Source organism: Mustela nigripes, chromosome 2 (assembly GCF_022355385.1).
Source record: "Mustela nigripes isolate SB6536 chromosome 2, MUSNIG.SB6536, whole genome shotgun sequence".
Lineage (NCBI taxonomy): Eukaryota > Metazoa > Chordata > Mammalia > Carnivora > Mustelidae > Mustela > Mustela nigripes.
Genome location: NC_081558.1, coordinates 1,780,995 through 1,794,887, shown reverse-complemented (window position 1 = coordinate 1,794,887; position 13,893 = coordinate 1,780,995). Strand labels below are relative to the sequence as shown.

The window sequence follows — 13,893 nt, the reverse complement described above, 5'->3', positions numbered from 1 at the left end:
CCCCCACCAAACCTCACGACCCGAGAAACCGGTGAACCCCGGCCCCCTCCCCCACCGATCAAGGCTGGAATCTCCAGCGACGTGGCGTGGACATCAGGTATCCCCGTCCCCACAAACCGTGACCCCAGTGTCGTTACGAGAATACACGGACGAACTCAACCCACGGGACCGCCTGCGAACACCGGGCCGTGCTCGTCCAAAGCGTCGAGGTCACGAAAGACCAGGAAAGGGTGAGAAATGGCCGCAGACTGGGGGAGCCCGAGAAGACGAGGCGAGGTCACCAAAAGGTCCTGCGGGGCCCTGGACGGGGTCCCCAGGCCACGAGGAAGACGGTGGTGGGGCTCCTGGGGAAATCGGGGAAAGTCTGTGCCCTCATTGACAGAGCAGAAGCGGCGTCCATCTCTGGGGTCACTGACTTTTTTTCATCGTGTGGGGCAAGAACACCTAACGTGGGATTCCTCCTCAGGCTGGGCCTCCGAGGTCTGGGGCAACCGCGTGCCCAGCAAGCCCGGGGGCCGCTCTCCCCACGGCAGCTGTCCGCTTCCTGTCCCCATGCCTCGGGGGCGGCCTCCCGAGCACGTACGTGGTATTTTGGATGTCACGTGACTGCACACCCAATGGACGGACTCCGGGACAGTGTAAACAGAAGTCGTATATGCGCTGGGAAACCAAACAACGCACGTGACTCGCTCTGTCGTGGGTGGCCCAGAGCCAAACACGCAACGTCTCCAACGCACGTCTGTCGTTCGGGGTGACACGGCGTCCCCTCCTAATTCGTACCTCTAAGTGCCAACCCCAGGACCTCAGAGGGTGACTGTATTTCAAGATATGGCTTGTAAAGAGGAATTAAGTAAAAATGAGGTCTTTAGGAATGGGCCCTGGTCCCATAAAACTGGTGTCCTAATAAGAAGAGTGGACTGGGGGGCGCCCGGGGGGGGGCTCAGTGGGTCAAGGCTCTGCCTTCGGCTCAGGTCATGATCCTGGGTCCTGGGATGGACCCCCGCACCGGGCTCCTGGCTCAGCGGGGCGCCTGCTTCTCCTTCTGCCGCTCCCCCTACTCATGCTCTCTCTCTCCCTCTCAAAACGAATAAATGAAACCTTTTTTAAAAAGAAGAAAAAGAAGAGAGGATTAGGACACAGACAGACACACACAGGGCAGGGGCGAAGGCAGCTGTCGGACGCCAAGGACTGAGACTTCGGAATGAAATCAGCCCTGTCGATACCGCGATCTCGGGCCTCCCGCCAGCACAGGGAGAGAACCCCGCTCCGTGGCGAGCCCAGCCCCCGCACACCAGTGCATCGTGCTATTAAGCCTTCACGGCGGGCCGGGTCTGTATCAACGCGCTGGCGGCGATCACTGCTGCGAGACAGGCCGGTGGGGGGAGCCGGTGATGGGTCCGGGGGCCTCGGTCCCGTCTCTGCCACATCCTCTGAGTCAGGCATTAATTCACAACTAAACCTTGGACACAAATAGCACCCTCCCCCCAGAAAGGACTTCAGACGAGAATCCTCACACGATCGAAGAAGCCGGGCCGAGAGCCAGCACGAGGGGAAGCTGTGGGAAGGCCCGGGGGGACCCCACGTGCCATCTGCTGGCCGCTTCCGTAGACCCCAAGTCCCTTCCAAAGACAGAGCTCCAGGAAAGACACTCCTGCCAGGGCGATACCCAGAGGACTGAGCGGCACACGCAAAGATGCCCAAGGTGGCGAGTCATCGGGGAGACACAGACCCAACAGCCCCGGCAGGACGACTCGCGTTGGAAAGGCAAGAGCAGGGGTCGGGGAGGACGGGGAGAGATGGAGCCCCCCGGCACCACTGGGGGGCACGGACAACAGGTCGCCACCGTGGAAGACAGTCTGGCAGTTCCTTAGATGGTCCAACGCGGTTAACACGGGACCCAGGGATCCCACTCCGGCTCTCGGCCCAAGAGAAATGGAAACACACGTCCACACACACTTGTTCACAAACGTCCACGGCAGCGAGACTCACAGTGGCCCAAAGGTCTGCAGCGGATGAACGCGGTGCTCTGTCCACACAGCGGATTGCTAGTCAGCCTTAAAAAGAACCGTAGCCCCGACAGGCGCTGTGTGGACGGACCCCGAGCCCACGACGCGCAGGGAGGGAACGAGACACAGAAGGCCCCACGGGGTGTGAGTCCACGCGTGTGACACGCCCAGACCAGGCCCCTCCACGGACGGGAAGCAGATTCGTTTTTGCCAGAACAGGGCTGGGAGGTACCGGCTCACGCGGTGACGAAGTCGTCCTGGAGTCACGGGCCCTGATGCACGGTGATGGACGGAGTCCTTGAAGGAGACACGGACACACAGGGACAAGGCCATGCGGCAACGGACACAGAGACAAGTGACAGCTCTTAGCCAAGGGACACGCAGCGCTCCTCCGAAGCTGGAGGAGGACAGAGCGTCCTGCCCTCGGTCCCCCGGAGGGAGCAGGGCTCTGCGGACCCTTGACTTCGGACTCCGGCCTCCAGAATGCGAGAGCGGAGGTTCCCGCTGCGTTGGCCCCGCAGGCCCCGGTGCAGCCGCCGAGGACACCGACAAACACCAGCGGCCAGACAGGCAGGGCTCCTGGTCCCCGCCTCAGCTTCACGCGGGGGCCGAACGCCCCTACCACCCCATCCCCCACACTGCGTGCGTGGGGTTCCGTCTTGGCTCTGGGGACTCTGACTGCGGCTGGCGGCAAGGGGCCCGGGTCCCCCAACCCGCCCAGCCCTGCCCAGCCCTCCCCAGCCCAGTCCTCCGCCGCCCTTCTGCGGTTCCAAGACCCTCCTCCTCGCGGGGCGCGTTAGGGGCATGGCTAAGGTCAGGGCACCGGTGGTCGCCACCGCCCTGACCTCACCCGCGCCACGCCAGGAACCCCCCCAGCGCGACAAGCACACATGTTCCCAGGTATCACCCCCAGTCCCAGAAGAGATCCCCTGGATTCGGGGACTCCACCCGCCCCAATACCCCGCGTGCCATCCTGAGCGGCCCTCGGGCGGCCCTGGGACGCTGGACACCCCGAGGGCAGTGGGAGCGGGGAGGAGGGGACACGGCCCTGGCGGTGGGGCTCCCTGCTTCGCGCTGTCCGACCCGCTGGGAACGTGATTCTGCGGAGCCGTGAGCGGGATCAGACTCGGGTCTTCGGCTCGTTACCGCAGTCCCTTCCCCGGGGCGCTGTGGACACTGGGGGCGCGGCATTCCCTGGGGCGGGGCCGCCCGCGCTGCGGGGTCCGAGCAGCGCCCCGCTCGGTGCCAGGCGCTCCGCTCCCCTGCACGACAGCCACCACGTCCCCAGACACGGCCCCGGGGGCCGGGGACAGGCCGAGTGGCCCCGGGGAGACCCCGCTCCCCACGACGTCCGGGCGTCCCTGCCCCGCTCCGCCGCCAGGAGCAAACAGGTTCGCGGCGTCTCCCTTCAAGTCCGGCCGGACCCGCCGTCGCCCCCCAGCAGCGCGCGCCCCGGGGTCTCGCACGCGGGCTCCCCGCGGGGGACGGTTCTGGGAGCTGGGCGACCTTGCCCACGGTCCCGGCCGCCTCCCGGGAAGGCCGAGGCCCCGTGCCCGGACCCCCGCCCGGACCCCCGCCCGGACCCCCGCCCGGACCCCCGCCCGGACCCCCGCCGGGACCCCCGCACACCTGGCGCCGGGCGCTGCGGGCCAGGAAAGCGGCTGCCCGGCCCCGGGGCGGGCGCAGGTGCCACGGGGCGCGCAGCGCTCGGACGCCACCGGCTCCCACCCCGGCCCTCCACGCAGACGCGGTCCCCACGCCAGCCCGGCCCGCTAACTCCCTCGGGCTGCGCCCCCTGCCCGGCCCGGTTAACTCACGCTGCGCCGCCCCCGCCGTGCGCCCAGGCGGACTCCGCAGTGCGCCTGCGCGGCACCCGGCTGGGAACTACAGGTCCCAGGAGCCGCGGGGGTGGCGCTGGGGTTCCCCCGTCCCTCTGGGGGCAACGAGAGGACTCACAGCGCCCTCTGCGGGCGGGCGGTGTCTACGCAGGACGGAGAGGCTCCTTCGTGCCCCTGTGCGCAGCGGCAGACGCGTCCTGGACCGAGCCGGTCCCTAAATGAGGGAGAAATTGCGAGTCCTGTATTTAGCACGATGCCTGAGGCATAAAGATTTGCCTATTTATTAACAAGATGTGTAATCCATTTTTTACTTGGTAAAACTGTTCTGATGACATTTATTAGTAATATTGACAAGTTGATTTGTTATTAATAATACGTTGAAATAATAAAAAGACCATAATTAATGTTAACGTATCATAGATTCATGCTATATAGTGTTATAATTGGCTGTGCTACTCTATATAATACAGTAACATAGAACCGCCTACTGATAAAATATCAATAAATTATACAAATATTTGATGAATTAACCATTTTAAAAATTACGGTAATGATTATTGGCCCAAGCCGTGACATGTATTATACGTCTTCCTGTACACTATTGTTCTCCAAATTTTCATTTAAATTCTGGTGAGTTGCAGTACAGTGTAATAGTGGCTTCTGGAGCAGAAGTCAGCGATTCCGGTCACTTACTACAACACCGCGGGCCCATCACAGGTTCCTCCTCGATGCCCATCCCCCACTCGGCCCCTCCCCCCCACCCCCCTCCATCAACCTTCAGTTTGTTCTGTATGGCTAAGAGTCTCCTATGGTTTGCTTCCCCTTGTTTTTTATTTCTTCCTAGATGCTTATTTTTTGTTTCCTAAATTCCACGTGCGTGAAATCCTACGGTAATTGTCTTTCTCTGACTTAGTTTGCTCAGCGTAGCACACTTCAGCTCCATCCACATCGTCGCTAATGGCGAGTCACACTCCGCCGCGCACACACCCCACCGTCTTCCTCCGTGCACTTGGCACACATCCGGACTCTCCCCATAGTGCGGCAGCAGTAGGCAACGCTGCTATAAACACTGGGGTGCGTGTACCCCTTTGAAGTAGTGTTTTTGTATTCTTTGGGTAAATACCTAGTCGTGCCGATGCTGGAGGGCAGGGCAGTTGTCTCCACCTTCTGAGGCCGCTCCAGGCCGCTGTCCAGGGACGGCTGCCCAGCTGCACGCGCAGCCCCGGCGCACGAGGGCCGCTGCTCCTTTCTCTTTCCCACTCTCCCCTCTCTCTGCAACGCCCAAGCCCTGTGTAGTGTATCTTTTCTTTACGGAAGAGATGGGGTCCCTGAAATGCAGAGATGTTGACAAAGCGTCCTGATCGCCAGGCGCAGGCACAGGATTAGGATCTTTTCTCCGGGGCTCCATCTTAACTTGTCCCAAGCCTGAACTGCGAATGGAGGCTTGAGGTGGTTTAACTAGAATCAGCATCAGGTAGAAGGTCCCATGGTTGGATGAATTTGGGTCCCATGTGGCCCCCCCAACCTGTCAATAAGCATAGCGTGTGCTAGGACTGAATATTCATGCCCCCCCCAACTCACAAGTGCACGGCTGATCCCCAGGGTGATATTAGGAAGCGGGGCCTCTGAGAGGTGTTGATTAGGGGGAGCCGCCACGGAGGGCTCATTCCCTTACAAAAGAACCCCAGAAGAGCTCCCTCGCCCCTCCCACCATGGGAGGACACGGAAGGAGGAAGCCAGCTATCTGCGGCCTGGAAGGGGCTCTCACCTGCTGGTGTGGGCGGCTGGAGCCTGAACTTCCAGCCTCTGGCACTGTGAGGAGCGAATGCTTACGAGAGCCACCCTGTTCGCGACCATTCGTTACAGCAGCCTGAGCAGACTACGACAAAGGGACAAATAATTCTCAAGTCTCTTTTCCAGTCTGGTTTTTCCGGGATTAGCTCACAGCATGGCAGATGCACTGCCCAGACCCCCCCTCTAGGACTTGAGGACCTACTCCTCCCTGTAGCCCCCAGGCTGCCGCTGGCCAGCCTGAGCTTTTGGTCTTGCTCACGGAAAAACCACCGCTGTGTGTTGAGGGGTTTACAGTAAACGTAAAAGTAAACAGCACGACAATAATAGGCTCTAAAAGGAGAAATGGAAGTATGGCGAGACTCTTACACACGGGGTCCTATAACATCACACGAAGGCAAACTGTAACAGGTTAGTTGCATACTAGAAACCCTAATGCAGCTAATAAATTAAGTATCAAAACAGAGTGATAGCTAATAAACCAACCAGAAAGTAGGAGAGAATCATAAAAAATACTCAGTTACTCCAAAGGAAGGCAGAAGAGGGGAAGGGTGGACTGAGGTGATTAGCATGTAAACAGCAAGGCGGGGGACTCCAAGTTAACCGTACTGAAAATCGCACTAATTGTTACCGGTTTAAATACCTGAATTTAAAAATCAAGAGATTGTCAGATAAGAAAGACCCAAAAATATTCTGGCTACAAGAAATACACTTTATTTTTTTTAATCTTGTTAAAGATTTTATTTATTTTATAGAGAGAGATCACAAGCAGGCAGAGAGACAGGCAGAGAGAGAGGGGGAAGCAGGTTCCCCCCCTGAGTAGAGAGCCTGATGCGGGACTTGATCCCAGGACCCTGAGATCATGACCTGAGCCAAAGGCAGAGGCTTTAACCCACTGAGCCACCCAGGTGCCCAAGAAATACAGCTTAAATATAAATACCAAATAGGTTAAAAAGAACAGGACTAATGCTAATACTAGTCAACAGAAGGTAAAAGTAGCTGTATTTCCATCAAAGCTGGTGTCAGAACAAAGAATATTACCATAAAAAAAATTACCAAATAAATTTTACCAAAGTATTACCCAAAAAAGGTCATTTTATAACCATAAAAGTGTCAAATAAATCAAAAGGACATAACAATCTGAAGTATGTATGCAAATGCTAACAGAGCTTCAAAATACCCGAAGCAGAAATGGGTAGAACTGCAAGGAAACCCAGAAAAGCCCAGAGCCCCAGCTGGAGAGAACTTTATTCCGGTAGGAGTCAGGGCTTCCGGGGATACAGATGATTCACTTTCAGGAATCGTGTTATGCGACTGTGGGGGCTGGCAGGTCCGAGATCTGCACGGAACGCTGGAGACCCAGGGAAGAGTGGACAGTGCGGCTTGAGACCACCAGCTGTCGGAAGGCATGATTCCTTCTTTCTCAGAGCTCAGTCCTTCCCCGCTAAGGCTTTCAACAGACTGAATGAGGCCCCCACAGTGCAGAGGGTAATGTCTCAGTCAGAGTCGAGGGATTTAAACGTTCATCACCCCTAAAAATGACCCCACTGTGGGCCACCTGGATGGCTCAGTGGGTTAAGTGTCTGACTCCCGATCACTCGGGGTCGGGAGTCCCAGCCCCGCGCCGGCTCTGCGCTCAGCGGGGAGTCTGTTTGGGATTCTCTTCCTCTGCCTCTCCCCGTGCGCAATCATCCTCTCTTCCTCTCTCCCAGGTAATCTTTAATAAAATAAAAATTACCTCCACAGCAACATCTGGACTGATGTTTGACCAAACGATGGGTACCATCACCCAGCCAAGGGGACAGGTGAAATGGATCGTCACACCTGTCTCTCAGTGATGGGTAGAACACGTAGAACATCAACAAAGTTGGTTTGAACAACGGCACCGGCAGCCTTGACCGGACTCTGCTGTTTAGGAGACACTCTGCCCAACATCAGCCAAACACACATTCTTCCCAAATGTGCACGGAGCAGATGTGGAGACGGATTAAATTCTGGGCCAAAAATTTTTTTTTTTTTTAAAGAAAAAGAGAGTGGGGGCAGAGGACAGAGGGAGAGGGAGACAGAGCATCCCAACACAAGGTTCACTCTCACAACCCTGAGATCAAGACCTGAGCTGAAATCAGAAGCTGGATGCTTAACCGACTGAGCTACCCAGGAGATCCTAAAAAAGATTTTTTGATACATTCAAAAGGATCCAAGTCATACAAAATACATGATTGGTCCGTGACGTATCCCGCACCATGTTCTCCCTCAGGTTGCTTCCACGGACGGACACCACTTTTCTCTTCCCCTTAGGATCACAGGCCTTCTGACCTGCCCCTGAGTGACCAAGGCCGGTTTCCATCTCTGCATCAGGTGGCCTCCAGGGGTGCTGCTCTGGCCCTGGGCATGGTGGTGGTGGTGGTGGTGGTGCCTTTTTGGCCAGACCTGGGTGGGGCTGTTTGTCCTGGAAGGTATGACAGGGGAGCGGCTCCTCTGGGATCTGGAAGAGGAAGACCCTTCTGCCCTGCTTGTGTGGAGAGGCCGCCGACCGCCGGCGAATCCCAGCCTTCCTGAGAATGGACTTCCCAGAGTCACTGGAACAGGCATGACCATTGTTTCCGGAACACCAGCTCTCTGACAAGACTCAGCGCAGCGGCATTGCACACGGTCGCCGCACCGAGGGGTGGGTCGCAGCCGTGCAGGATGGGTTTCACCACCCGGGGAAAGACCCCGTGCTTGATGTTTTCCAAGGGACTCTTGTCTCCACACACCAGAGCCACGAAGTTCCTGGTTTCTCACGTTTATTCGGACGGTTAACCGTTGTAAATACTCAGATGTCGTCCTCAGTACACTGGTGATCTGATTTCAAGCGCTCACCCCCAAGACCCACCCGCAAGGCTGGGAGGGGCGCCCACACCAGGAGTCCTTGGAGGACACGTACCTGTTTCTTGGATGGTGGCCTGTCGGGCTCCAGTGACCATGACAGGTGTGCCATGGCCCATGCCCCACGTGAGAAGCTTATCGTCCAACCAGAAATGGGGTCTTGAGGGCAACTCGAAGAGGGTGATGTGGTCCCTACCACGACTGCGTCCGCGGCCTTTAGAGCGTTGGAACCTGCAGACCCTCACGGACACTGGCGGCAACAGGTCCCCAGGACGACAAAGGGGGCTCGGTTTCCACGGACTGGTGTTTTCCCAGGAGTCGTGGGGCATCTGTGCTTGTATGTTCTAGGCAAGGGCGATGAGCGCTTCAGGCAGGAATGGCTGCGAAGCGGACGGTGCCTCTGGGTGCGGAGCCAGTAGGATGCCCTTCCCGGCCGGGACGCCTTTTGCTGGTGGTGGAAGGACCCAAGCCCCCCTTCGTGCAACCACACTAAAGAGCTCACACACGTGCTTACTAAGCTCTGAAGACTTCCAGGGTCACTGATGGCTCCTTTCTTTGTACAGATGAAGACACTGGTTCTTCTTCTTTTTCTTTTTTAAGTAATGTCTGCTCTCCAACATGGGGCTCAAACTCACCACCACGAGATCGAGTTTCGGGCTCCACTGAGTGAGCCAGCCAGGCGGCCCAAGACATTGCTGCTTCTTCTTTAAGATTTTTTTTTTTTTTAAGATTTTATTTATTTATTTGACAGAGAGAGATCACAAGTAGGCAGAGAGGCAGACAGAGAGAGAGAGGAGGAAACAGACTCCCTGCAGAGCAGAGAGCCCGATGCGGGACTCGATCCCAGGACCCCGAGATCATGACCTGAGCCGAAGGCAGTGGCTTAACCCACTGAGCCACCCAGGCGCCCCGTTCTTCTTTAAGATTTTATTTGACAGAGAGTAAGAGAACAAGCAGGGGGAGCAGCGGGCAGAGGGAGAAACAGACTCCCCTCTAGCAGGGAGCCCGACACGGGGCTCGATCCCAGGACCCCGGGATCGTGACCCGAGCTGAAGGCAGACGATTAACGACGGAGTCCCCCAGACGCCCCTCAATAGACTGTCTTCTTAAACTAAACTGCAAACGTGCAGGTACACTAGGGCTAGACTGGGGATCACGTTAAGTGAACACATCCTATGTTTAAATTACGTATTTTGTTCAAATTTAACTATTTCTCCGTTGGTGGGCATTTGAGTTGTCTTCAACCTCCCGTTACTATAAGTAACGCTACAACCAACGTTCCACATACAACAACGTTCCACATACAACTCAACCAAATGTGCGTGTATGTCACTCAGACCCTAGATATGTATTTACATCTCAAATCTTGATAGATAACCTCAAATTGCTCTCCACTAGGACTTTGCCAGCTCACTCTCTCCCCATCCTGATGCCGCTTTGTAAAATGCTTCCACTTGGATGGGCTCTTATTGCGGGATCTCATTACACATTTTCACGCTACCGACAGGTCCTGTGCTTTCGAAGTACGATTTTCATTACCCCAAACACCCCTCCCCACAATCTCCATATATGAGCTCACAAGCAGGGCTCCTAGATCTGTGTAGACAAAGCTGTGCGGCTGTGCGACAGTGCGGGCCTCGGGCTGCACCCACACGCGGGAGTCGAGAGCTTGTAGAAGTCAGCCCCTGCTTACGCTTCAGGACCCTCCCCGGATGCATCATTCTGGGGCAGTTTCTCCAGGTCATCAATAAAATATCCAGTGTTGTTGGACTTTCGTCTGTGGCTACGAGTAACAGGGCTCCAGGCTCAATCTACGTTGCTCCGGGGAAGGCGTACTGAGCTCATGAGAGTTAGGACGTCGTTGGCCGGGACAGGCTGGATCAGGCGTCCATCTGCCTCACCCGTGATCTTCCTTCTTGGGGACCTGCTGAGGCGGCCGGTGGCCCGACATGGAAGGAGCCCTGTCCGGGACCTCGGGTTGGAGGCCCAGGCGCCCTGAGCAGACATGCGCTCTAAGGGAAGCAGGGCACAGAGGGGCCAGGACGGGAACCACAGCCTTCCCGCCCGAGGTGCCGTGTGCTGGTTTCCTGTGCGGTCACCTGCTGTCCCACCCAGCAGGCGTCGGCCCTGTGTGGCTATCGAGCTGGTCTGTGCTGAGATGTGCTACGGCCAGAAACAGATACAGGATTCTGAAGGCTTCATTTAAAGAAAAAAAAGTCCATACAATGTCTCCTTATTGGGTTTTCCTATTGTTAACACCTTGAAATATTCTGGACACGATGGGTTAAGTAGGATACATTATTGACATAAACTTCAAGTGTTCCTGGGGCGCCTGCGTGGCTGAGTTGGTAAAGCCGCTGCCTTCGGCTCAGGTCATGGTCCCAGGGTCCTGGGATCGAGCCCCGCATTGGGCTCTGCTCAGCGGGGAGCCTGCTTCCTCCTCTGCCCCTGCTTCCCTGCTCTCTCTCCAGTAAATAAAATCATTAAAAAAACAAAAACCAACTTTATCTGTTCCATTTGCTCGGCCAGTAGATTTAAATGCTGCATTTCTTTTACGCTTGCCCAGGAAGTCGAGACCCGTTCTGGCGCATTCTGAGCCTCCAGCGGCTACATGTGGCAAGGCCCTGCCGCCCCATGGGCGAATCCGGTACTGCTGTCCGCCTGCGGGTTTCATTCATTCTGCAAATGGCGAATTCCCACGGGTGACGCAGCCTCGGCTCAGAAAGGCCACGCGCGGGCCGGCGGGACATATTGCAGATACGGGCGGGCCTTTCACGTTAGATCGAGGATCCATTTTAGGTTCATTTCTGTGCAGAGTGTGAGTCGGCCGGTCAGGGCTCGGTGTTGAGAGCTTGGGGGCCCACCGACTTGCAGAGAAGCCTTGGGTGCAATCACAGGCGCCACGTGCGGCTCTGCTCCCAGACTTGTTTCTGCGGCTGCCCAGTGGCTCTGTCCATCCCTGGGTTGGCCGTCCTCCTCAGCCACTCTAGCTTCTTTGAGTTGTAATACAGATTTCAGAATCATCCATTAGTTTCTACAAAAAAAAGTCTGCCGCAATTTTACCTGCGATCGTAGGGTCTGGGAACCTCCAGTGGGGAGAACAGGGGTCTCCCGAGCCCCTCTCCTCTGTGCACGAGCTACGGCCCCTCTGCTCTCCCCTCCCTCGGCAGGAGGCCGCGGCTTCAGGGTAGAGCCGCTTTCGTCCCCTCACTTCTACGTGTTTAACGTCCGACGCGGTCACAAACCGTCGTCTTTCGCCCACGCAGACGTCTCCGTGCCCAAGCGCTTCTGCTAGCACAGACAGGGTAGGAGGGTCACCGAAGACACACGACAGCAAGGAAGTGTGCCGAGCGGCTGGACATCGTTCACCACAAGGGAGGAGAAACGTAAACCCGCCGCGGGAGACCGCAGCCGCCTACCGGAAGAGCCGAAACCCACTTCTAGAAAGTTGAGCGCCTACATCTGCACGAAGGCAGGCCCAGGAATGTCCACCTGTTTTACTCCTGACAGCCCCGGACCGGACCCAGCCCTGCAGCAGACCAGCTGAACAAACGCACACCCAAACGACACACCAGCACAGCAAGAATGAGGAGGGGCCCCACGGGGACGCCTCCCGGAACACGAGCCTCGGCACCAGAACCCAGACGAGCCGCGGTGAGGACAGCTGTGCGAACCCTGAGAGCATGGGCCGCGTGCGCAGGGACAGGCCGGGTGCAAGCGTGAGGGGCCCGGCCGGGGCGGGGGCACATGCCACAAGCATGTCGTCCTGACCGTGCTGATGCTCTCGTGGGGACACACAAGCAACAAAACTTCAAATATGTGATTTTCATGGAGATTTCACCTCCACGAAGCTGTTAACAACAAACACATGCATAGCCCCCTGCAGACGGGGCTGCTGTCCCGAGACGCGCACAGAAGCCTGCGGGAGGCTGGAGCCCGACTGGCCACAGGCTGGGGCGGTCCCGATCTTCGGGCCCCGGGACGGTGAGGACCGCCAAGTCCCTCCCAGACCAGAGCCAACACAACCCTCCCCAGGACCCCCCCATGCCCGCCCACCCCGACTACCTCAACGCCCCATCGGAGACCCCTACGGTCCTCGGAGGCCGAGAGGCCAGTCTGTTTCGGCAACCCCAGCTTCAGCTGCCACGTATCTCGGGGGTCAGTAGGGCCAGGACCAAGGACACATGCTGTGGGTTGCAGGTGACAGAGAACCACTCAACGTGGCTGGAACAGAATAGGGAACGCCAGTTCGTCGGGACAAAGCCATGGGGGAGCGGCCCCCCTCGTGGCACTGGTCCCCCACGCCCCTGCCGGGTCGCCGTGCCTCCCAGAACTTCCATCCCCAGCTTCAACACGAGTCAGGGCGCTGGCAGCACCAGCCCAAGGAGGCCGCTTGTCACAGTGAACCGCACTCCGGCTGGAGAGACAAGCCACAGGGCCTGCCCTAGCCAGGGGCCCGGGGGCCCCTCTGGGATGGAGTGGTCCCCCACCTCCTGCACTGCAGGCTGGCAAGCCCGGGGAGGTCTGGGCTGTGTGAGAAAGAGTACTGCACCAGCCCGCGCCCCGCACGCGGCCAAGATTAGCTCGGTGTCCTGCGTCACACGGGCTCCCACCTAACCTGGGCTGGAAGTCCCCCGGGGCCCCACTACCCCCCAAGCCAAGCCTGAGACTCGATGCAGGATCCACGTGGGACTTCCCACAATGAGAAAGTCGTGCTCACCACTAGGCCGCAGCAGGCCAGGTCCTGCCAGGCTGTTGGGGGGGTTGCCCAGGAAGCAGGGGACACTGGCCCAGTCCTGAGATGCGCCAGCTGTGACAGCCCCGAGAGGAGTCACACAACAGCCCATCAGCTCCTCCAGGGTGAAGCTGCTCGAGGCCACCAGCCAAGATCCAACAGCTCTCCAGACCATCCTCAACCAAACCTGAGAGCAGGTGCGTGGCCTGTGTTGCAGGCCACAGACCCCTGAGCCCCACAGCCCTCGGCAAGGCGGTCCAGGGGTGCTAAGCAGGCCTTGCACGGCAATCCCCATCTTCCGAAGCCCACCTGCCCACTTGGGGACACGGGAGGCCTGTGGCTCCCTCCCCATCCCCAGCCCCCCACGGCCCGGTGCACCACTGGGGATGCCAGCACCACACCCGGACTTCGCACAAGCACCAGATCCTGGCTTTCTGGGGGCTCGGCACAGGGAGAGGCCAGGAGAGCCCCGGCCCCTTGACATGACCACCGCTGGACAGAGGCCCCTGAGGGAGGCCCAGGTGTGGTCCCTGCTGGTTGTCTCTGCTCCTTCTAGAACCCCAGTGGTTGAAGTATACGCAACAGCTGCCTTGAAGGGCCAGCACCATCCCCCCCACCGGGGGCGCACTGGCTCTGGGCCCCGTCCCGCCCTCAG

At 58.0% G+C, this 13,893-nt stretch overlaps 1 protein-coding gene across 1 annotated transcript in view; it reads right to left on the bottom strand.

Moving 5' to 3' along the window:
• Window positions 1-13,413, bottom strand: part of ZNF554 (zinc finger protein 554) — a 27,766-nt gene extending 14,353 nt beyond the window's left edge. Inside the window, exons 1-4 of the mRNA XM_059387622.1 lie at window positions 13,224-13,413; window positions 10,405-10,515; window positions 8,562-8,753; window positions 3,636-3,868 (exon numbers count right to left, since the gene is read on the bottom strand). Of these exons, the coding sequence (XP_059243605.1) occupies window positions 3,636-3,868; window positions 8,562-8,753; window positions 10,405-10,515; window positions 13,224-13,413 (726 nt within the window). The remainder of the gene's footprint in view (window positions 1-3,635; window positions 3,869-8,561; window positions 8,754-10,404; window positions 10,516-13,223) is intronic.
• Between the last annotated feature and the right edge of the window lie 480 nt (window positions 13,414-13,893).